Raw genomic sequence first — 26,127 nt, forward strand, 5'->3', positions numbered from 1 at the left:
TGCAATTACAACAAATTATATATCTCATATATATATATATATATATATATATATATATATATATATATATATATATATTAGGATGAATAGATAGCTTCTTCTTATTAAAAATTAGATAGTGCTTAAAAAAAAAAGAATGTGCTAGACCTATGCTAACTATATAAAGGATTCTTCTACTAACTAAACTAGTGTGGTTTAGGTTCACACAGAAATTTTAGTGTTCAATCCCATAGCACTCACCATGATTTTAATCCAAAGTATTTGAACACATGAACACACACACACTCTCTCTCTCTCTCTCATTGTCCAGAATACAGTCATATACCTTAAGAAAACTTTATAGTAACAAATTATACATGAATAACATTTACTGATTATCATGAGAGTCTAATCAAGAGTTAGAAAAGTTGTAAAACTCTAGGAAAAAAGTCAGTTCTCACCTGTAAGAAACACTGGGCCTTGCCAACAATGTCCAGAAAGCTCTTGAACTCTTCTTCAGTCGTGTAATTACTGACTTTGCACCATGTACATCCTAGAGCAGCAGATCCCAAATGAAAGAAAGCATCCAGTTACTGAAGGAAAGCTCCATCCCCAAAGGGAAGCCCAAGTCCCCTCTTCTCCAACTGAAAATAGGCCACATCTAAGATGCTAACCACAGGTGAGCTCAGCTGGCACCAGGTCTTTAGAGCAAATACCCTGGTGGATGGTCAGCCCAGGATCTTGCCGGGAAGCAGGGCCCATCTAGCTCCCTCTCTTCCAGGGCTTTAGATCGTTTTCTTTCTTACCTTCTTTTAACACTTGATTCATCCAGTAATAAAGCCTCAGCCAGACAGTCTCATCTCGGACACAGTTCAGATAGTGCAACAAAGAAGAGTTCTTGAGCACCGAGCACATCTGGGATGGAAACTGTGAGCAAAATCCAGTGTACAGGGAGGGGTCCCCGGGTACAATGACAGTCAAAACTGCTGGGACAGGGCCTAATCACTTACCTGAATGTTCTGAATGTTCTCCAAGAGTTGGGAGAACATGTGGAGCTGCTCTACCGGAAAGGTTTTCCGTACACCAAACATCACATCCAGGCTGGTAGAGCCACCCTTCTGCTTTTTCTCGCCAGTAAAACTGCTGGTGGGCTTTGGTATAATGCAGCTAGAATTCCATTTCTAAGAAGAAAGACAACTCATAATCCCTTCAAAGAATCTGATTAGCTCCAAACTTTAAACACAAAGACCAGAATGAAAGTGGCTTTTAGGGTGATTGTGATCAAGCACCAAATAATGATACCAGAAAGAACATTTAACTAAGCCTCATCACTTGAAGGTTGGGGTGGAGACTGGCTCGGGAAGAAGTCTCTGTATCACTTGGGGTTTAGATGCTTACCCTTTTTTGAGGCTGGCTGGCAGATATGCCAACACTTAGTTCCACAGATGGTAATGAGGGTAACTGATTTCTTTGCTTCACAATATAGACGGCTGTCTGCCAGATGCTGTCTGTATTCTTAAAGTAGTACTGTAAATTAAGAAGCCTGTCAGGTTTGAAGCCAACAAAGCCAGAAGGCAGGGCAGCCTAGATCCTAAAACTCTGCCCAAACTGCAATTCAACAACCTATTTGTTATGAAACTTGCTAAGCTCCCATAAATCAACTGAACATCATTTTTCTTGCCCCCATTTTCTATAACATATATATTTTCCCCACTAAGTAATTAAATCTCTTCTCAACCAAATCTTACAAATTTGTGACTCTCCATACACTTTTTTGACCATTCTTAAATCCAAAGAACACACATCTCAATGTCAGCACAGAGCATTCCTTTAACTTCTTACCTTCCTTTTCTGAGGCAAAGAAATGCTAACCAAGTCGGGACAAAAGGATTTATACAAAGATAACAAGGCCTGGAGATGAGGCTGAATTCCCTGCAATGTAAAAAGACTTTTTAATTCTATGCCCAATAAGAGAACCTGAAAAGGATGTCAGAAATAAGATAACTCAGACATAAAATCGCCCTGGAGATGGCATAACTAAGCAGATGCTGACATTCTTAGACAAAGAATAACCAACATGGTATTTACACAAACCCAGAGTGTGAGGCAAGGGTTCAGGGGATTCTACCCATGTCTAGTACACACCTCTTTACTACTTCCTTCCTTCCTTGTTTTTGTCTTTTTTCTGTCTATTCTCCCCAACCTATGCTTTCAGCCCACCAATGGGGAGTCATTCTACAACTAGCACCACCACCACCACCACCACCACCACCACCAGCAGCTTGTCAGTCAATAAACTTATGAGGTGCTATGCTAACACCTGGGAGTACAAAAAGCCAGACATTCCCTGCCCTCAAGGAGCTCACAAAAGGTGAGACAACCAGTAGATATGTACAAAGAATCTATTTACAAAATAAATAGGAGATAATTAACAGAGGAAAGGCACTAGAATTAAGAGGGTTGAGAAAGGCACCCATTAGAAGATGGGGTTTGACTATCCACAAGCAGAGGATAAACTGTGAGAGTAAAAACACCAAAGAAAAGCAACTGCTTGACTACAGGGGCTGAGGGGATATGACTGAGGAGAGACTCTAAATGAACACTCTAGAGCAAATACCAACAACACGGAAATGGGTTCGAGTCAAGAAAACATGTGATACCCAGTGGAATCATGTGCCGGCTATGGGAGAGGTGGGGGGCGGGGGGAGAGGAAAAGAAAATGATTTTTGTTTCCAATGAATAATGTTTGGAAATGACCAAATAAAATAATGTTAAAAAAATTAAAAAAAAAGAAGATGGGGTTTGAGTTTGGACTCTGAAGAAGCCAAGAAAGCCAGGAAGTGGAGATAAGGACAGTATGTTCCAGGCATAGGGGACTGCCAGAGAGAATGCCAGAGCTGAGAGAGCATGTCTTATTTGTGGGACAGTAAGGAGGTAAGTATCACTGGATGTAAGAGTACATGGCAGAGAGAAAGAAGATTGAAGCATTGGGGATGGGGGGGGGGGGGGGAGAAAGGAAAAGGTTATGATGGACTTTCGAAACCAAGTAGAGAATTTTGCACTCCATCGTGTGTCGCGCACACACACACACAAGCATGCTCTTATATGTCTTTGAGAAGAAAGCGGGAGAGAGAGAGAGAGAGAGAGAGAGAGAGAGAGAGAGAGAGAGAGAGAGAGAGAGAGAGAGAGAGAAACATATAGCTGGAAAGGGACTTTAGAAAAATCACTGGGGGGGCAGCTGGGTAGCTCAGTGTGTTGAGAGCTAGGCCTAGAGATGGGAGGTCCTAGGTTCAAATCTGGCCTCAGACACTTCCCAGCTGTGTGACCCTGGGCAAGTCACTTGACCCCCATTGCCTAGCCCTTACCACTCTTCTGCCTTGGAGCCAATACACAATATTGACTCCAAGACGGAAGGTAAGGGTTTTTATAAAAAAAAAAAAGAAAAAGAAAAATCACTTTGGTGGCTAAATGGAGGACAGACTAGAATAGGGAGAGACAACAGTTCAGGAGTAAGGAGATGAAGACCTGTTCCTGGGTAGTGGTAGTGTCAGAAGAGAGAAGAGGGCATATTTGAAAAATGTCACCAAAGTGAAATCAACAAGCCAGGCAACAGCCTGAATACTGAGGGGTGTGAGTGAGAGATGATGAGGAGTTCAGAATGGCAATGGGATTGTGAATCTAAGGGACGGGGAACATGGAGATACCATCTACAGTAATAGGGAAAGGTAGGAGGGAGGCAGAAATTAAGGAGAAAGATAATGAATATGATTTTGGTTATTAAATCCTTGGGGGCTGGGGAGATCACCAAGTGAAACAATCTAGAGGGAGAAAAGGGCCAAGGTCAGAAGGATACAAAGCTCTTCCCTCAGTAACCCCATGGTGAGAAAAGTTGTACAAGGATCCTGACTTCCATGCCATAGAGAAAGACATGGAAGCTCAGGAAAGCGGCATGATTGCTCAGATGTGGAGCTCAGAAGTCTCTAAATGTGGGCTCAAAATCAGACATCCCACTTCTAAATGAAGAGTTCTTTCCACTTGATTATACTCTTTCATACTCATTTACATCCAGATTTGTGATTTAATTGGTGTAGGAACTTAGTATAGAAACCTCTGTGCCAAAGCAAAGCAGCAACTTCCATTGCCAGAGAGTCTTTGAGACACGAAGAGGGTGAGGGATGGGCATGGTTAAGTCCCTAGAAGGGTTTCCTGATGCCAAAGTTATCCCTTTGTCTCTCTACTGGATTTCAATACTTCTCTACCATAATCCCACTGGTGACACACTCAAGGATAGAGATTTTCCCCACTCGACTTAAATGCCAAAGGAGAAACAAAAGAAGAGTAGGGGAAGAGGCACATGCCAGGAGAACAGTGGGAGAATGGCCACTGGCAAATGTCGCACTGGGGCAAAGCACCTGCCATGTAGCTTCCATTTAATGGAGACCCTGGTTGTAACTAAATCTACAACAATCCCAGATGAGAAGTTATTCTTACTTGGCAACTGTACCTTTGGCATATCTGATTATTCAGAATATTATATCCCTTCAAACAAATTGGAAAGGTATTCAAATTACTTTTTAAAAATATAGATAAATTCAACTTAATTGAATTGAAAACTCTTAAAATATGCAGCCCAGTACAAGTGATTCCACATCCCTGAGCTGCTTCTTCATCAACTGTAAAATGAAAATACTATTTAGACTACCTACTTCAGTAGAGAAATGGGGGCATTTCTTGGTTGGTTGGTTGTTTTTAAAGCCCTTTCCTTCTGTCTTAGAATTATTACTATATATGGGTTCCAAGGCAGCAGAGAATAGAAATATAAGTTCCTTGAGAACAAGGAATATTTTGTTTCTTGCCTTTGTCTCCCCCAGGGCTCAGTACCATGCCTGGCACATGGCAGCTGCATAATAAATACAGGATTACTCAAAAGTCTTAGTTCAATTTGAAGCTATTACATTGACTTCTGGAACAGTCTGTATTTGCTTTTGAAGTTGTCACACACAGACTTACAGCTTATGCCCTCTGACACAGTAACCTCGACAACGCAAGTACTGTCATTATCAAATAAAAATGTTTATGTGCAAATGGTATTGTCTCTTGGGCTAAAGCAATTTTGATGGAGTAAGAACTGAGTAGTACAGGGGCCAGTAATCCTTACTGCCTAAAGCTGGTGTCCAGGAACCTTCTGCTATCACACAAAGACCACCAGTTGCCCATGTTCTTACCTAATGTTTCGCTGGCCACTCTAAGTCTACTTACCACCTTGGACTGGAAGTCAAGCAATCTCCTCACACGAAAGGGTTTGACTAGAAAAAAGCAAAAGAAGCAAAAAGGTGTCAGACACGATGGGGAAGAATAAAAACAAAATTTAAGCAAGCATTCAACCAACTTTCTATGAGATTCAGTTCATTCCACATGATTCTACAAATAGGGCCATGGGTACAGAATTATAATGGTCCTTTCTGCCCCAGAATCTGCTCCCAGACAAAAAAAAGCAATGAGAAATTGCCATCAGAAGCTTTGCCAATGAGCACAGAATAATTCTCCAAGTCTGGGGAACTGGCCCTGCAGAATCAACAGCCAAAAAGGAACACAAACAGTAAGAATACTTACCATTTTCCCTCTTGGTCAGCAGATACAATAAGTGACAGACGTAACAACTCTGTGAAGAAAGAGCACCAATAAAAAGCAATCCAATACTATAGGCACATGTTTTACCTGAGCTTTTAAACTTCCTGAATGAAATCATTCCCTCAAGGAAAGGGAGAGGTTCATGAGGGGTATGAGGAGACATCAGTCCTTTATCAACAATGACCTCCCTGCACAGAAGTATCTGTGGGCAGTCACAGAACAAGGATAAGCGATAGTTTTTGACTAACCCAAAGGCTGCATCGTAACCCATGGTACAATCCAAGTCTCAGTGAAAGTCACTGCCAGCGGAGCTCCGGGAAGCCGCAGCCCATCCCCCCGCAGGCCGACAAAACAGCCTCACGGCCAGCTATTCTGAAGGCAACTTCCGGAAAGCAACCAGACCCAGAGAGCCGGGGGAGAGTGTGGCCCCCTGGTCCGACCCTTCCACTCCAGTTCCAGTGAGGCATACTCAATTTAACCCAGGGAAAGCTCATAGAACCGACAATCTGCCCAGGACTAAAGCCTCTGAACACCAGACAGAGATAAGAAAAGCTAATCCTCCCCATTCAGAGATGGCAAACTCCACAGAAGCACAAAAGCCCCCAAATACCAAGAAAAATAAGAAGAAAGGGGCGACTTTGGACACATTCTATGGAGCCAAAATACAAAATACAGAGGAGATAGAAGAAGATATAAAAGAAAATGCTCCAAAATCTTCCAAAGGAAATGAAAACTTTCCACAAACCCATGAAGAATTTGAATCAGAAATGACCAAAAAGATGGAAGCCTTCTGGGAGGAAAAGTTGGAAATAATGCAAAAGAAATTCACGCATCTACAAAACCGGTGTGATGAAATAGCACCTAGTTCACAGGACTGTTGTGAGGATCAAACAATATGTGTAAAGCACTTGGCATAGTACCTGGAATGTAGTAGGCGGCAATCAATAAACACTTACTTGCTTTCTTTTGTTTGTAGCTTTCTTGTTTTCCTTCACACACAATACCTACCTCCATGTCTTTGCACTGGGTATCCCCCATCTCTAGAAACTCATTCCCCTCATTTCTACCTTTGGGAATCCTTGTGTTCAAGGATTCAAACAAACAAAATCCTTTGTTCAAGATGTAGCTTCTTCTACGTGAAGCCTTTCCTGGTCCCCCACACCCTTCATTATAAATGGCTAATTTCTTCTTCTCCAAGGCTAACCTGTATCTGTAGGTTGTCCCTGCTGTTAGAATAAGCTCCTTGAGGGTAGGAACTCTTTTGACTTTATATCCTCAGAGCCTAGCACACAAAAGAATCTAATTAAATGCTTGATCAATAACTGACTAGGCCATCAAGTACTTAGTATTTCTTGTTCATTACAACCCTGGAACATGCAAATTTATTCTGAGACCTGAGAGATAATTTTAAATGTCCTGAAATTTTAAAAATCTTTATTTCGTCCAAATAACAAATTTACACATAGGTTTTCCAAAATCACATGATTCATGTTCTCTCTCCCCTCTTCTCTCCTCCCTCCCAGAGTTGATAAGTAATTCCATTGGGTTACATTATCATTCTAAATGCACTGTATTTAGATATATGTTTCAATTCAGTTTTCTCCTTACTAACCATTCATTTTTAAGCAAGCCAAACAAATTTTATACGAAATATAATAGTTCTTATAAAAGCTTGCCTCTTCCCAAACAGCTTCTACCCATTATAACTTCTGACATGACTCAAAGTATATAATTAAGCTTTCACTCAGAAATATATGTACAATGCCTCAAAGAACATTGCCAAACAATATCTCAGTACCTTATCTGTGAAGGACTTCAGTGCCTTTCCTAACAGGCTTCAAATTTAGGAACTAAATATTTGCCCAAGAGTAGAACTGTTAACTATTACAGCTAAAGTACTGAAAACTTGGACTACAATCCAAATTAGATGCAACTGATTTTCCAGGGGGAAAAAAGCACCATTAAAAAAATAAGTGGCAATGTAGCCCATGAAGCACACGACCAACTGCCAACATGCTGAAGAGAAACCCTTAAGATTTTTGCATCAAACAGTTCACTCTAAACCACATCAGAGACAAGGCCAGACTATTCCTGCAGATGTTGTGGCAGGGCCTCTGAACTCAGAATCACCATATACGAGTAAGGAAGTTGGAGTAAGAATCAAACACTAGCCGAGCCTCAATCTAGAAATCGAGGCTGGATATATGAGTAAAAAGGAGAAATCACCATAAAGAAAAAACTTGGACTAAGAGGAGCCTAATGAATATATCCACAAGAAGATAAAAACTCCACAAAAATTCCAAGTTAGAACCTCAATGAAAAGAATATCCTCACCAAAAAGACTATAAAAGTACCTGCAAGAAATGGAAGAAGAGATACAAAATCAAACAGCTAGAGAGGAAAAAATGTCAAGGAGAATCAATACCTTAGAAAAGAATTTCCTCAAAAGGAAAACGGGCCAAAAGAAAACAAATATATAAGGCAACAAAAAATATTAAAATTAAAAGACTGAACAAATAGAAGAAAATGTAGGGTTAATATTATTGAAAACCACTGACCTGGAAAATAACTCAAAAAGAGATAATCTAAGAATCATTAGACTACCTGAAAATCATGACCAACACATACACGGTGAAGATTAAATTTAATTCTCCCCTGATTATAACAATGAAAATATTAACTCTCTCCTGATTATGAAGATTAAATTGTAACACTTGTCTATTTTTAGATTTTAATCCCCATAAGTGTAAACACACTACTTAAAAGTTAATTATGGAGACCTGCCTATTTTTAGATTCAATCACCAAAAGTGCAAATATCCCACTTAATCACGAAGTGGGAGGTCTGTGACCCAAGTGTACGATGGTGGGTAACGAATCAGAATCGACTAACTGCCTTCTGGGCAGTTCTAGAGCAGAGTGTCAGCTGTGATTGGTAGACGTGGAATTAGGGGAAGTGACGCAAGAGAAAATGCCTTTCAAAGGGAGAGTGCTAAACAGAGTTGGGGATTCTTGAAGTGGAGTTCAACTTGGACTTCCACTTCTGCTGGAGTCAATTCTTCATGCTTTCGAGTTATGGCTGGTGAAGAGGGACAGAAGGATCTCCTGACTGGACTGACTCGTGACCAGTGGAAAAGCTGACTCTTCCTAGATATTTTTCTGAAGAGACTAGCCTCAGGAGAGACTTCCCCAGGTCCTTGGCTTTGCTGAGGCCAGCTAAGGACCAACTCTCCAGTCCTGGTTTTGAGCCAGGGGCCAGGAGTAAATTACTTAGTGTTCAGGCTAGATATCTGACCTTATCCTCTCTCTGATTTCTTGCTTCACTCTTTCTACATTTTGTAAATAAATTGTAAATAAAATTTCTTTGGAATTAATTAGATTCCTGGCGACTAAACTCTTAAATAATCAAGTCCAACCCTTTAAAAAATAACCTCCTTGCCCCCTTACCACACACACACACACACACACACACACACACACACACACACACACACACACTTCACTTTTAAGGAAATTAGAAATGAATTGGCCTGGATCTCTTAATACCAAAGGAAGAATAAATTGAAAGAAAATTCAAAACAAGAACTCCCAGGAATACAAAATCCAGGGCTTTCAGGTCAAAGAATAAATGCTAAAAGAATCCAAAAAGGAAGAATTTAAGTACCAACGAGTAGCAGTCAGGATCCCACAAAACTGCCACTATTAAAAAAAAAATGAAATTTTGGAAAATGATGTCCCCAAAGGCAAAAGACAAAAGGCCTATAACCAAGAATAATGGCCAAACAGAAGAATGGACAGAACAAAATTGAACAATCTGGCCAAATAGAATGTAAGTGTTGTAGTTTTTAGAACATAAAAAATATTATAGGAAAAATCAATCTTTAAGAAATCTAAGAATTTCTGATGAAAAGGCCAGACAAAGCAGACACTTTGAAATAGAAAAGAATACAATTTATAAGAGAGAAGAAGATTTATTAAGCACTTACTTTTGTGCCAGGCTTGGTGCTAAGTGCTGAGAATACAAATACAAGCAAAAACAAACAAACAAAAAACTCCAAACCAGACAAAAAACAGTCCCTACCTTCAAAAGCTTATATTCTAGAAACTAGGGGAAGGGAATGAAAGATAGCTGAAAAAGAGAAAGGCAGGAAAAAAATAAATTTTAGTTAATTGAAAAAGAAAAAGACATATGAACAATAAAAGTATCACATACATAGGGGTAAGGTGTGAGAAAAGCAGGAAATGCAGGAGAGGGGGAAAGGCAAGTAGTGAGCTGAAGGTGATCCAGCTTCCTCAAAAGGAGATTCCTGACAGGAATTCACCTAAACTAGGGAAGGGTCAGCCATAGGACAGAGGCATTTCCAAGGGGAAAAGGTGGGAAATCCCTCAACACTAAAGAAACAAACAATGATTTTGGAAGCTGTAAGCACATCTTATCAATGCAATAACCAACCATGATTCTAGAGGCCTGGTGATGACAGAGAGGTGATGGACAGAGTACAGACTAAGCCATATCAAGCTCTTGGTTAGTCCTATGGACCTTCATTGATAGCAAAGGAATCTTAAGTTCTTAAGACCTCTTCCAGTGAAGCAAGTCTGTGGCAGGTCATAACAAATGAGAAAGATTTGAAGGAGAGTCCCAGTAAAGGACTAGAAATCAGGTTATTAAATCAGGCCCAGCCTAGCTAAGCAAAGAGAAGGTGATCACCAGATTGGCCAGTGATAAAGAATTCTCAAAGACTGTCTAATTTCAGGGGTAACTCGGTGGCTCAGTGGATTGAGAGCCAGATCTAGAGATGGGAGGTCCTAGGTTCAAATCTGGCCTCAGACACTTCCTAGCTGTGTGACCCTGTCAAGTCACTTCAACCCCATTGCCTAGCCCTTACCACTCTTCTACCTTGGAACCATTACATAGTATTGATTCCAATTGGAAGATAAAGGTTTTTAAAAATATATCTAATTTCTAGAAGGGTTGTGATTTTCATGTGTGGAGGGCCAAGCCACACAAGACTGGACCAGCACTGTCCCAGTCAGCCCATGCTCAACTTTGTATATAAGACTCCTCGATCTGAAACACAGCAGGATACAATGTTAGACAATGCCTGCTGGTAGAGCAGGCTATGAGTAAGCAGGGCATGCTCTTTGTGCAAATGGAGACATATGAGAAATTATAGAAGATGATTTTCTGAGAATTGGTATGTGAGAGCTTGTTTTAAAAAAACCTTTCTAATAACTGTCCTAGTAAATGATGAGGAAAAGCATTAGAGGTAATTTTCTATCTTGTGTTCATGAATACCTCTTTAGTGGGTACAATTTGGTCCTATTCATTTGAAACTCATTTTAACTAGCTACAGACAAAGCCTATGACCAACCAAAAAGCAGAAAAAGATGGGATGATTGGAATGGCAGGCGGCAAAGTAAGTAACCACATTCAATTATGGAAAAGACCAGTTCAAGATTCCATATCTTGGGGGGGCTGCAGGGGTGGTCAGTCTCTTCTAAGGACCTCTCATGCTAGAAGTCTCCCCAAGCACCCCAAATCTTCTACCAGAGCTCCTGGCTCCATATCCTAAAACACCAGCATCTCTTTTGTCACTCTTTTTACGGAAATGTAGATCCTGAGGGACAGGGGGAGTGCTTAGCAACTGATAGAAATGTGTCCTTTAAATAAGTTTGCTGTCTTACACCCTGGAGCATGGCCATAGGTAAGAGATTCTTCCCATGACAATCTCATTCATACGTGACACTAGAAAGGCAGCTCCAACTACTACCAGCTTTGGGATACAGAGAAAGAAAGAAGCCTGCTTATGAGTTCTAAAGACAATATAAGCCAATTGCCTAAGCACAGTTTAAATTTAAAGAAAGAGGGGAGATAGACTAGGTGTCTCTTTATTAAATTCACACACTTACGGCTAGATTAAAGGCTCTTCACTTTTCTACAGCAACACTCCCCAACCAAAATGGAAGACAAAAACCAAAAAAACCCTGGCAAAATACACGTGAAAAAATAATCATCTTACCCAAAGCTTCTTGACAATCTTGGCTTTTCAGGAACCCGGAAAAAAAATAAATAAAAATTCTACTCTACCTGGAAGCCACTCTTATGTGACCAGGAAAAACTGAGATAAAAGAAAAGGCAAGAGAGGATCAGTTTCCCAATTTGTGGATCACCAAGTTATTATCATAATTCTCTGGATATTGTATATTAATTTATAATTATTAGTAAAGGTTAGAGAGAAAGAGAAAAATCACACGATCACGTAGCCACACCTAATTAATTTGAGTTTGCCATATTGTCTCCATCCATTAGTCAAAAGCTGCTGCACCAGCAAGAGTCTCCAGCCCCAGCTCCCCAAGAGTCAAAAATCCAAAAATAGAGCTCACTTCCCCATCCCCAGCTCCCTTTCTTCTAAAGCCATTTAGGCCACCCCCATCTGGGTTTCTCTGGTCGGACAGACTTAACTTCAGTCTGGGTTGAAGCCCCATCTTTCAGATACCACAAATTGCTTGAGATTAAAACCAGCCCCTTCCAAGTGGCCAGGATGCCAAGAGGTGCCCAGTCAAAGGGTGGGGCTGACAATGATCAAAATGGATTTTCAAACAGATTAAGGAATACGATTTCCATTAAATTCACATACAAGACAACACAGCAACCAGTTCCAAAAAGATCTTGACAGAGTATTGATATCGAATTGAACTGATGCCAATGTAGTAACCTATACTAGGGTTAAAAATCAACAATATTCAAGAATGGAGCAGGGGAAACATGAGTAAGCATGCCATTTGGCTTGACTTTGAATGGGTAGCAAACTCAATGTGTGCCAACAGGTTGATGGGATGACTAATGCATTCAAGAGGTCCAAGTGGCAGTTCTGTTGTCCTCTGTACTGATCAAAACACATCCAAGGTCCTGAGCTCAGGTCCAGGCTCCAAAGTTTAGGGAGGTCAGTGACAAGCCAGAGAGCACTAACAGAAAGGCAACCAGGATGCTGAAGGGCCTAGAGCTCAGGCCACCAGAGGACTGTTGGAAAGAAATGGAGCTATTTCCCCTAGAGAAGGGAAGACTTAGGGAGAGACAGGGGAGTTATCTTCAAGAGAAGGACGGTATGTGTTTTATTTGGCCCTAGAAGACAAACTAGGAACAAAGGATGGCTAGAAGAAAAAAAAGAGGCCAAACCTGTCTCATTTCTGTTTACATACAATAACTCGGTCCCCCTCAGACATGAATCCTCTTAATGCAAACACTAGAATTAAAGCATGCAAGGGTCAGTATCTAAATAAAAAACCACTGACTTTGAGCCCCTTCAAATGTCCTTCCTTTTTGGAAAAGCAATTTTTCACATGATCTCACACTGTAGTGAGAATAATTTGCTAAAAATAGCAAGTAAAATGGTATCTAGGAACCTTCAAACAACAAGCAGCACATATGATATAAATCAAATGTGATCACCTCCCATGATCCTAATTCTGAAGCTCTCAGGAATCCTGGATAAGCAATGGATGGGTTGTATTAGAACAGCTCTTAAACTACAGTGATAAAACAGGCATGGATGGACTTACTCTAGATGATGCCCCAACAGAGTCTGCCTTGTGTGGGGCTAGAGAAAACAATAGTCAGACTAGGCCACATGAAAACTCAATATTAGAACTATGGGCCCCAATAGAAGGAAGGAAAGAAGCATTTATATAGCACCTACTATGTGCCAGGTACTATTAAATGTGGAGAATTAGCTAGAATCAGTAGTTCTCAAACTTTTTGGTCTTAGGATTTCCTTACACACTCAAAAAATATTGAAGATTCCCTCAAAGAGCTTTTGTTTATGTGAGTTTACCTGCATTTATTGTATTTGAAATGAAAACATCTTAATATTATTATGAAAATAGTTTTGACCTCAAAGACCTCCTGAAAGGGTCATAGGTATCCCCTAGGAGGTCTAGACCACACTTTTTGAGAACTGTTGGGCTAGATTATCAACACATTCAGCATTAGAAGAGCAAAGCAACAGATCTATAGAGAGTTGGAGGAGAGAGCTTACAATAAATAGGTCACTGGGGAAGTGCAGGGACTGGGCCCATAGTAAAGTAAACCTGGGCTTTATGAGTAACTACAATCATTTTTTACTCTATTATGTACACTTGCTACAGGGCAGTGATGGCAAAACTTTTAGAGATGGAGTGCTGGGCCCACTGCCCCCCCCCAACTGAGTGCCACCCCCCCCCAAACAGGATGGGTATGCCCAGCCCCACCCCCTTACCCCACACAGGGGAGGGAGAAAGTGCTCCCATTGGGCTGCTGGGCAGAGGGGTGGGTGATGTGAAAAAATGTCATCAGGTGTGAAGAGGGAGAGGGTGGCATGCAGCCACCATGTGTGCACAGAGAGCGTTCCGCATGCCATCTTTGGCAACCGAGCCATAGGTTTACCATCACGGCTATAGGCATCATTTCCCCCATTTTCAAGATGAACATGTGTTATGTTTTGGCATGTTTATACATGTGACCTACATGTTCAGTTATTATGTGCAAACCAGCACAATTCTTCAAGCATTATTTAGGCACTGTCTATGTGCTCAAAACTGTGTTAGGAGCTGAGGCTACAAAGATAAAAAAGAAAACAACTACACTTGCCAGGATCTTCCACAGACTAGTGCTATCATATGTGTTTGGAGACATTCTGTGTTATATATTGTATTAAACTATTACTTGGTCTATTTTTATATTTTTATATATACTTATGCTTAATAATAATAACTGTGAACATTTAAATAACATTTTACATATGCTAACTCATCTAATGACCCTGAGGGGTAGGGGCTATTACAATAATATTTTACAGATGAGGAAACTGAGGCACAAAGAGATTAAGAGATTTACCAAGAATCACACAGCCAGTAAGCATGTGAGGCTGGCTTGGAACTCAGGTCTACCTGCCCAACATGCTTGCTGAATGTAATTCTAATGCAAATAACATGTGCTAGAGCAGTGTTGGCAAAGATGTGGCATACATGCAGAGCCCACACTCAGGGAGCTGTTCCATTCCCCCTCTTTCCAGCACCCAAGGATATATTTTGCATACCCTTCCCCTCTATTCAGCCACCCAGAGCAAGCACTTTCTCCCTCAATTCTCTCTGGTAATCTAGGGGTTCATAGACAGCTTGAATTTGCCCTCTGGACACTCAAACTCGGAAAAGGTTCACCAACAAGGTGCTAGGCTATGGGAATTGTGGAAAGATGGTGGTATGTAAGAACCTAGAGGAGCCCAGACTCCTAGCAGACATGCCAGTTAAAATGCTAAAAATTCACTAAAAGGAATGACAATCAAGAAGCCACTTGTTTGCCTTAGTTTCCTCATTTGTAAAATGGGGATAATAATAGCAACTTCCTCCTACAGCTGTTGTGATGATCAAGTGATATAATATTTGTAAAAACCTTAGTATAGTGCCTGGCATATGATAAGCACTATCTAGTAGTAGTAGTAGTAGTAGTAGTAGCAGCAGCAGCAAAATAAGAATAGACCCTTTCGAACTCTTTTTAAGATACAAGCATAGCCTTGCTACATAAGCTTGAGGAAGACAAAGCACAGAAGAGAGACTATAGATTAATATCCCTCAAGAACAATGCTTTTAAAATATTGGGTAAAATATATTACATTAAAATACATTATACATTAATACATTAAAAAAACTATACAATGTGACTAGGTTGCATAGGTTGTGTTTATATCAGGAATGCATGGGTGGTTCAGTATAGAGAAAATTACATGCATAATAAGCCATAAAAATAAGAAAAACAATGAAAACCACATAAATATACCAGTAAATGCTAAAAAAGCTTTTTGACAAAATCCAAACTTCTTTTCTATTTAAAAAACAACCAGAAAACATAAGAATAAAAGGACTTTTCTTTAATATACGAAGCAGTATCTATGTAAAAGCAAGAACAACAATTATATGCAAGAGAGGTTAAAGGCCTTGCTAATAATAATAACATCACTGGTAAAAATGTTCATTATCATCAACAGTACTTAAAAGAGCTAGAAATGCTAGTTCAAAGGAAAACTAAAAACAAGCAAAGAGAAAACAAAACTATCACTTTCTGTAGATGATATGGTCTACCCTGAATGCCCAAAAAAATCAACTAAAAATTAGCTGAAATAATATATTTAGCAGTTGTACAATATAAAACAAACCTATATAAGTTATTGGCATTTCTGTATGTTATCAACAAAACCCAGAGGAGAAAGAAAAAAAATTCCACTCAAAATATGTGAATTATTTCCATTTTAGCTGAATATAAGTTAAGGCATAAAATAGTAGGAGGGACTAACTTTCAAGGGCAACTAGGTAGTTGGATAGAGCACTGAGCCTGGATAATCGGGAAGATTCATCTTTCTGGGTTAAAATCTGGCCTCAAACACTTATTAGCTATGTGACCCTGCACAAGTCACTTCTCCCTGTTTGCCTCAGTTTCCTTATTTATAAAATGAATTGGAGAAGGAAACGGCAAACCACTCTGATATCATTGCCAAGAAAACTCCAAATGGGGGGATCACCAAGAATCAGATACGATTGAATCAACTGAATAACAATTATCTACCAAGGCCCACAGGAACTATGATTGCTACTATGAAATGTTCTTTAGAGAAATAAAGACAGGCCATTGGAAGAATGTGAATTGTTCATGGGTAGCCAAACCAACAAAAACAATGACAATAGTCTCTAATTACTTATTCAATGCTATATCAATCAAACTCCAATTATTTTAAAGCAGCAGTTTTTTTTTTAAACCTCACCTTCCATCTTAGAATCAATATTGTGTATTGGTTCCAAGGCAGAAAAGCAGTAAGGGCTAAGCAATAGAGGTTAAGCGACTCGTCCAGAGTCACACAGCTAGGAAGTGCCTGAAGACAGATTAGAATCTCTGGTCTCTAGGCCTAGCTCTCAATCAACTGAACCACCTACCTGCCCCCTACAGCAGCAGTTTTTAAATTTTTTGGTCTCAGGACACTTAAAAATTGAGGACCTCTCCCCCAAGAGATTTTACTTATGTGGCTTTTAGCTATTGATATTTATCACATTAGAAATTAAAATATCTTAGTTTTAACCTTGTGGCTCCCCCTCAAAGGGTCTCCTCAGGAGTTCCCAAACCATTCTTTTGAGAATCATTGCCCTAAAGAGCTAGAAAAAATAAATATAAAATTCATCTATAGGAACAAAAGATCAAGAATTTTAAGGGAAATAAGGAAAAAAAGGAGGGAAAGATGGTATCAGATCTCAAAGTATACTACAAAAAGCAGTAATCACCAAAACAATTCAATACTGGTTAAAAATTGAGAAGTCAATTAGTGGAACAGATTAGGTATACAACACAAAGAAACAAACCAAAATAGCAGCATAGTAGCATGCCCAGAGATCATAGACACTAAGGTCAAAATCTAAAACCTGAAAAAAGCTGCAGGAAAAACCATAAAGTAATCTGGAAGAGATTAGGATTAGATCAACTACAATTCCAGAAGGCTAATGATGACACCTACTACTCACCTCTTGACAGAAGAGTTATTGAATCAACATGCAGAGTAAGATATAAAAGTTTTAGACATAGCCAATGTGGGAATTTGTTTTTCCCTATTTATTTGTTCACAAAGTCTTTTTTGTTTTTCTTTTCTTCCAATGAAAGCAGTGGGAGGGTGAGGAGGGATAGCCCTGAGGTAGGATCCCAAATTATGAGTTATAAAAAGAGAATAAAGACAAGAGTGTTATTGAAGCATTTTTAGAACACATGTAGACTAGAGAACAGAAGGAAGGCCAGAAAAAAGCTGACAAGCAAGCCATCTCTGAAAGCTACAAGTTGAACTTATTCTATACATAAAAAGAAAAACAAGCTAAATATAATAAAGTTGATATTTCATGTACAGTTCTCTCCTCTTTCTGTTCTAGGTATGTGGAAATGCCCATCTGATCTATTATTTAAGTTCTGAATTTTTTAAAAAAGAAGAAACCATCCCATTGATGTGTTAATGTATTATTATACAGTATATATGAATGCTATAAGCATGGTATGTCAATTCTCTTATCTTACTTTTACTTACCATACTTTCTTCTTGCAGAAAGGAAAAAAAGAAGCCATAGAGAGAGTTCATTTCTTCCGTATGATCAATGAAGTCAAACATTGCAATCAGCCATCGAAAAAAGATTATCTATACCAAGAGACAAAACATTGACCTTTAAGGAGATGTGACTAAAGCACAGAAGCTTAACTCTTTCCCCAGAGACTGTTTAATGACTTGAATTTCTTCAATATTCTAGCATACAGAGAGAATTTCATTTCTCACTCGAAATTCTTTCAGTCAAGTCAGGTTGAGTCATTCATTCCCAGACTGGGACCTTTTGCACAAGTCACCACTGCCATTATCATGTGAATGTCTTTCAAGGACTCATCATCAAAAACATTGAAGCAATTACCTTGATGCTATTAGAATAATTATGAGTACAAAGCTTCGAGAAAGCTTTAACCACAGCACTTTCAGGTATCAGAGTTGTTGGAATGAGGCACTTCAACATCCGAGATTTTACCGCTTCAGCTAGAAAACAGAAGAGTCTCAGATGAAAGCACATCTCTAATCCCTGACTCTTCTCCCATCACTCTATTTTTCTAGCACCTATCCCTAGTCTCAACCAAAACACATGCACACATATACTCCCACCAAAAAACCTCATATGCAAAAGAATAATAATAATTTTAAAAATCCAATAGGCAATCCCTAACCTTGACTTCACTAGAAAACAGTATTGGATACAAAGTTAAAATAAAGTCTTAGCACAAACAACCATTGGCCCAGCACTTAATTCTTTTATAAAGAATGGGAAAAGAACAAAGTATGGACATCTTTGAAAGCAGTAGGTAGCCTGATATGCACACATCCACCCACACCAGTGTCTGACCAATCCCATTCTACCACTTCCTATGTGGTGGTAGGAGTGATATGGCCTTGAGCAAGGCTTTGCATGTAGCCTGCTTCCACTCATGTACTCCAAGGCTATAAGAATTAAAATATGCCATTCACAACAATTTCCATTCTGCCACTGCACCTCAATTCCTCGGGCTAGAAGAAAGAGAGCTCCAAGGACAATTACCTTAAATGTCAGGTGGTTACTGAATAGAAAAAGAAAGAGTGACTAGATAGCAATGGCAATAACTTTGGACATCTTTTAAAATCTAGTTACAGAAGTTTCTCAACGTGGATTTTGTTTCTCCAGAAATGTTGAAGAATTACCCTTGGTGCTCACTCCCTCCTGATTCCTCAACAACCTTTGGATTTTCATGATCTTATCTCTCCTTTCATAGTTTGACATGGCCAAAAACTCATTATCATTAGAGAAAGGCCTACAACATGTTAGACCTAACCTTTGGGGAGGGTCTGGGGAAAAATACAGACAAGAGTCACAGAGGGAAAGACAACATGGGCTGTGATCTATTTTGACAGAGGAAAATGACACACTGATGAGGTCATAGATCTATTAAAATGTTAGTCATTCTTTTGTTCAGAATACGAGAGGCTTATTACTTACCTAGTCAATTTTGATTTTTCCACAACCTGGCACCAACTTACCTTTCTTGTCTTCTCATTCTCCTCCTCTACGCATATAACATACACTTTAAATTACTGAATTATTTTCTGATTCTGGAATATATCCCAAGGCTTCCAGACTCCTTGAGTCCAGTATGTTTCCTATGCCTGGAATATCCTCTCTCCTATACTTTACTTATTCAGTTGTATCCAATTCTTTAAAAGTTGACTCAGATGACACCTCCTTGGTCCTCCACTCCCAGGTGGTAACAAGCTATGCTATCCAATTTAAAAGCACTTGGTTTCCTATGTCTCAAATGTACTAATTCTGTATTATAATTCTGTGTGTATATATACTGGGCTGCAAAATTCATGAAGGTAGGTAAGCATATGGTCTTTTTTCCCCTTTTAAAAAACCGTTACCTTCTTCTGTCTTACTGATTTTAAGGCAGAAGAGCAGTATGGGTTAGGCAATTAGGGTTAAGTGACTTGCTCTGAGTCTCACAGCTAGGAAGTGTCTGAGGGCAGATTTAAACCCAGGACCTCCTGTCTGTGCCCTATTCACTGAGCTACCTATTTGCCCCATAGGCATGTGGTCTTAATCAAGCTTCCTATCTATTAACTTGGCACTAGCTTCCAGCCCAAGCACTTTGCATTTTTCCCTCATATACAACAAATCTTAGAGAAGGTATTATTAGCCATCCTGATGTCCAGAATGAGCTATGGCTAACAAGGAAATCTAAAAAGAACCAAAGGGGTTTAGGGTTAAAAAAATTTTTTTTGATATGGGAAATGAAGAGGATCAAGGAAGGATCAAATTCCTGCTCAGGGTAGATTGTGCCATGGTGATAGAAAGAAGGCAGAAGCATTGGATTGTTACTTCCATTTTCTCTGCGAAACAGAGTGATCTTTAACCTGGAAAGGACAAAATAAATAAGGCGAAGAGAAATCTGATGCTGAAGATAAGTAAGGAGAGACTAAGGGAGCAGCATGCTGCCCTTCTGGAGTTCAAGGCACTAGATCTGTTCAGTTCCAACCAAAGATATTAAAGAAACTAATGGAAATGCCTCCTGAGCCATTGCTAGTGATTTTGGAGAGGCACAGGAGTACTGAAGGCTAGAGAAAGAAAGGCAAACGTGTCCATTTTCCAAACAGAAGAGAATGGAATCTGCAAACCACAGGCCAATAAGTTTCACATCGAGCCCAAACAAATTTGGAAATAGATTATTAAAGAGGTGATTAGCAAACATTTCTATCTAGAAAGGGAACAGTGATCACAAAGTGATCACCTGACGAGGCTTTTTCAAGAACAAGGCATGCTATATATTTTGATCCAGTAATACCACTACTAGGTCTGTATCCCAAAGAGATAAAAAAAAAATGGAAAAGAATGTGTTTGTACAAAAATATTTATAGCTGTGCTTTTTGTGGTGGCAAAAAATTGGAAAATGAGGGGATGCCCTTCCATTGGGGAATGGCTGAACAAATTGTGGTATCTGATGGTGATGGAATACTATTGTGCTATAAGAAATGATGAACAAGATGATTTCAGAAAGAACTAGAAAGTCCTATATGAACTGATGCAGAGTGAAATAAGCAGAATCAGGAGAACACTGTGTACGGTAACAAAAATACTGCAGAATGTGATAGCTACTAATAACAATACAATGATCCAGGATCATTTTGAGGAACTTATGAAAAAGAAATGCTAAACACCTCTAGGGAAAGAACTGATGGAATAGAAATGCAGATGAAAACATACAATTTATCACTTGTTTATTCAGGCATATGATTTAGGGTTTTGGTTTTATATGATTTTTCACTTACAAAAATGAATAATATGGAAATCTGTTTTGCATGATAATACATGTGTAACCCAGAAAAAAATAAAAATAAGGAAAAAATAAAAAGGAAAAAAAATCCCCGAGAAAGGATTAAAAAAAAAAAAGAACAAGTCATGCTAGATTAACTTCTTCCTTCTTTCCTCCTCTCTTTTTCCTTTTTTTGAGAAGGCTATTCATCTGGTATTATTAGGAGAATGGTATCAATATAGGCTACCTAGTATTTTTTTCATTTTTGGTGGGGTTACATTTGGAATTCTTTCCTATGCTCCCATTAGTAAAGGCCAACATTTGATATAGATATTATATATGGAACCATATAATATGTATTTCCATTTATCAATTCTTTCTCTGGAAGTGGATAACATCTTCCTTCATAAGTCCTTTGTGGTTCATAGGAATGTTCATGCTTTTCAGAATAGCTTAGTCATTCATTCACAGTTTCTCTGTGAGCAATATTGCGGTTACTACTATAAATAATTCTCTCTTGGTTCTGTTCATTTCATTCTGCAAATCTTTCTATGTTTTTCTAAAACCAACCTACTCATCATTTCTTACAATGCAATAGTATTCCACAACCTAGTGTTTTTAGCAAAGAATTTGAAAGTCTCTCATGCTATTCTTTTTTTTAAACCCTTACCTTCAGTCTTAGAATCAATATTAAGTAATGGTTCCAAAACAGAAGAGTGGTTAACAGCTAGATAATTAGTTAAGTGGCTTACCGAGGGGCATATAACTAGGAAGAATGTGAGGCTCTCATGTTATTATTGATGGAGAGGTGTAGGACAGATGATAGTAAAATTAAACAGACTTGGAAGTGAATGAGAATGGTCAGAGAAAATGAACAATTCAACAATGTCAACTTAGAATGAAGAGTCTCCAAAAGAATGGCCCAAGGGTCTAGCTGGGCTGGGCTTACAGCTTACCAGCTGTCCAACACTTTCATCAATGACTCAGATAAAGGCAAAGATGGAAGGCACATGAAGTCTACAGATGACACACAACTGGAAGGGCTAACACACTACATAGAGTTAGGATGCAAAAAGATCATAACAGACTAGAACACTAGGCTGAAGCTGATATGGTTCCATTTCCTCCTATTAAATTTCAAATCATATACTTGCATTCAAAAACTCTATAAGCACAAGGTGAGAGATGTATATATATAGCTAGCTAACAGTCTATGTGAGAAAAGATCCTGAGGTTGTATGGGACTACAATATCCGTGTGAGCTGACAGTGTATTGCAGTAGCCAAGGAATATGGTTTGTTAATCACTGTGATCACTGTCTTCTGAACAGCAGCACACTTCCAAGAATTGGAGAAGTAAGAGTCCTGCTATACTCTGCCCTCATCACCCCACATGTGGCATCTACATTTTAGGAAAGATGTTGGAAAGCTAGAGAGTATCCAAAGGAGGCCACCAGGTTTATAAAGCACCTTGAGGCAATGACATTTAAGCAACAGCTAAAGGAAATAAGAATGTTTAGGATCACAGAGAACTAAGGGAGATGCAGAGAGCTGTCTTGTACTAACTGTCAACTGCAAGGAACACAGAGAGAAAACCAAACAGTCCTCGCCACCAAAGAGCTGACCTACTGGCAAGAATATATGTACACAGCTAAGTATACAGAAAATAGACACAATAATTTCAAGATGGAATGGAAGAGCATTATCAACTGGAGTGCAGGGAAATTAGAAAAGACTTTTTGGAGGGGGTGGCACTTGACTTGAGCCTTGAAAGAAACCAGGGACCCCAAGAGTTAAAATGTAAGGAGGAAGAGAATTCTAAGCCTGGGGGTTAACCTGTGTGAAGGTACAGAAACAGGAAATGGAAAGTCACATACAGAAAATAGTGAAAAGGATCACATGACAAAATTTGAATCCAAAGAACAAGTTAGCACAATGGGCTGAATCAGACAACATGGAATTTAATAGGTGTAATAGAAAGTCTTATACTTAGGTTAAAAAAAATCACCTTCACAAATACAAGATCGCTAAACAAATGATCAGAAAAAGATTGGGGTCTTTTAGTAAACAACTCCAATAAGTCAAGGGATTGATAGGACAGCCAAAAGAGGTAGATTTAAGAGTTCTTAACCTAGGGTAGAGATTCAATAAGGACATATTTTAGGGAGAATCCCTGAACTTAGCCAGGAAAAAAAATTTACACCCTTATTTTAACTAAGTCCTAACGAGAATGTAGGTTTTCCTTCAATTATGAATGTAGGTAACAACCCTTAATTCTGAGCAGAGATCTGTTTATATTTGGTTTCACCAGACTGACTACTGGAGGGATCCAAGATGTCAAAGTGTGAAGAAGAATTAAGTCACTATGATCTTACACTGTATTACAAGAGGTCAGAGGAGGTGATACTCCTGCTCTCCTCAACCCTAGGTATGCGACATCTGAAGTGTTCTGTATAATTCTAGGCATCATATTTTAAGAATGACCTTGATACAAGGGGCCACCTCCAGAAGAGTAAGGCTTGGAAAACATTTCCAGTGACAGACCTTGTCTGTTGTCTGAGAGTTAGCCTACCTAAGAAAGAGAAAAATTCTTTGGCCATAGCAATAGTATCAGTATTGACCTTCTTAAAATAAATTTACAGTTTCAAGCACAATCTTCTTTTTCTATTCTGCTATGTATACAGAACTGTCCATTGTATTTAAGTTCAGAGTAAAAAAAAAAAGAGTAATTTTTAAAATACTGGCATTCTCACTGTAAATGAAACCAAATATGGAAATGAAGTTGCAGCTAAGTGGAAAGAAGGCTCATCACTTTTTGCAGATGACATGATGGTCTACTTAAAGAATCCTAGAGATTCAACCAAAAAGCTAATTGAAATAATCAACAACTTTAGCAAAGTTGCAGGATACAAAATAAACCCACATAAGTCATCAGCTTTTCTATATATCTCCAACACAGCTCAGCAGCAAAAACTAGAAAGAGAAATCCCATTCAAAATCACCTTAGACAAAATAAAATACCTAGGAATCTACCTCCCAAGACAAACACAGGAACTATATGAACACAACTACAAAACACTTGCCACACAACTAAAACTAGACTTGAGCAATTGGAAAAACATTAACTGCTCATGGGTAGGACGAGCCAACATAATAAAAATGACTATCCTGCCCAAACTTATTTATCTATTTAGTGCCATACCCATGGAACTCCCAAAAAATTTCTTTACTGATTTGGAAAAAAGCATAACAAAGTTCATTTGGAATAACAAAAGATCAAGGATATCCAGGGAAATAATGAAAAAAAAACACTAATGAGGGGGGCCTAGCAGTCCCAGACCTCAAACTATATTACAAAGCAGCAGTCATCAAAACAATTTGGTACTGGCTAAGAGACAGAAAGGAGGATCAGTGGAATAGACTGGGGGAAAGCGACCTCAGCCAGATAGTATACGATAAACCCAAAGATCCCAGGTCTTGGGACAAAAATTCACTATTTGATAAGAACTGCTGGGAAAATTGGAAGACAGTGTGGGAGAGATTAGGAATTGATCAACACCTCACACCCTACACCAAGATAAATTCAAAATGGGTGAAAGACTTAAACATAAAGAAGGAAACCATAAGTAAATTGGGTAAACACAGAATAGTATACATGTCAGACCTTTGGGAAGGGAAAGACTTTAAAACCAAGCAAGACATAGAGAGAATCACAAAATGTAAAATAAATAATTTCGACTACATCAAATTAAAAGGCTTTTGTACAAACAAAAGAAATGTAACTAAAATCAGAAGGAAAACAACAAGTTGGGAAAAAATCTTCATAAAAACCTCTGACAAAGGTTTAATTACTCAAATTTATAAAGAGCTAAATCAATTGTACAAAAAATCAAGCCATTCCCCAATTGATAAATGGGCAAGGGACATGGATAGACAGTTTTCAGATAAAGAAATCAAAACTATTAATAAGCACATGGAGAAGTGCTCCACATCTCTTATAATCAGAGAGATGCAAATCAAAACAACTCTGAGGTATCACCTCACACCTAGCAGATTGGCTAACATGACAGTTATGGAAAGTAATGAATGCTGGAGGGGATGTGGCAAAGTAGGGACATTAATTCATTGCTGGTGGAGTTGTGAACTGATCCAGCCATTCTGGAGGGCAATTTGGAACTATGCACAAAGGGCGATAAAAGAATGTCTACCCTTTGATCCAGCCATAGCACTGCTGGGTTTGTACCCCAAAGAGATAATGGACAAAAAGACTTGTACAAAAATATTCATAGCTGCGCTCTTTGTGGTGGCCAAAAATTGGAAAATGAGGGGATGCCCATCAATTGGGGAATGGGTGAACAAATTGTGGTATATGTTGGTGATGGAATACTATTGTGCAAAAAGGAATAATAAAGTGGAGGAATTCCATGGAGACTGGAACAACCTCCAGGAAGTGATGCAGAGCGAGAGGAGCAGAACCAGGAGAACATTGTACACAGAGACAAACACACTGTGGTATCATCGAACGTAATGGACTTCTCCATTAGTGGTGGTGTAATGTCCCTGCACAATCTGCAGGGATCAAGGAGAAAAAAACACTATCCAAAAGCAGAGGACAAACTGAGGGAATAGAAACACCAAGGAAAAGCAACTGCCTGACTACAATGGCTGAGGGGACATGACAGAGGAAAGACTCGGAGCGAACACTCTGATGCAAATACTAACAACATGGCAATGGGTTCAAGTCAAGAACACATATGATACCAGTGGAATCACATGTCGGCCACGGGGGGTGGGAGGGAGGAAAAGAAAATGATCTTTGTCTTTAATGAAAAATGCATGGAAATGATCAAATAAAATACTATAAAATTAAAAAAAAAAAAAGAAAGAAGGCTCACAGGTTCTACTTCAAGAAGCAAATGGAGGAGATGGTTTTATCATGTGCCCAAAAGCAACAAGAGATTTCTGGCATATTTCACATCTAGCCTAGCAGAGCTCATAATAAGGAAAAAGGCCATCCTGAACATAACTCTAACTTCTATACCAATATCTGCTGTGAAGGATGAAGAGAATTTCTAAGATGAACTTGACAAGAACAGCTAGGTTCATCAAATACATTTGATGCTTAGCAACTTCAAATCAAAGG

At 39.0% G+C, this 26,127-nt stretch overlaps 1 protein-coding gene across 4 annotated transcripts in view; it reads right to left on the reverse strand.

Annotated features, from left to right (window-relative positions):
• CENPI (centromere protein I) overlaps positions 1 to 26,127 on the reverse strand; it is a 60,955-nt gene that overhangs the window by 26,626 nt on the left and 8,202 nt on the right. For all 4 annotated transcript variants that reach the window (XM_056809386.1, XM_001374644.5, XM_007507786.3 and 1 more), the window contains exons 5-13: positions 18,069 to 18,187; positions 17,696 to 17,803; positions 5,593 to 5,641; positions 5,239 to 5,285; positions 1,822 to 1,911; positions 1,378 to 1,506; positions 990 to 1,160; positions 786 to 906; positions 441 to 532 (exon numbers count right to left, since the gene is read on the reverse strand). In XM_056809386.1, coding sequence (XP_056665364.1) covers positions 441 to 532; positions 786 to 906; positions 990 to 1,160; positions 1,378 to 1,506; positions 1,822 to 1,911; positions 5,239 to 5,285; positions 5,593 to 5,641; positions 17,696 to 17,803; positions 18,069 to 18,187 — 926 coding nt within the window. The remainder of the gene's footprint in view (positions 1 to 440; positions 533 to 785; positions 907 to 989; positions 1,161 to 1,377; positions 1,507 to 1,821; positions 1,912 to 5,238; positions 5,286 to 5,592; positions 5,642 to 17,695; positions 17,804 to 18,068; positions 18,188 to 26,127) is intronic.

The sequence above is a fragment of the Monodelphis domestica genome, chromosome X (assembly GCF_027887165.1).
Source record: "Monodelphis domestica isolate mMonDom1 chromosome X, mMonDom1.pri, whole genome shotgun sequence".
NCBI lineage: Eukaryota > Metazoa > Chordata > Mammalia > Didelphimorphia > Didelphidae > Monodelphis > Monodelphis domestica.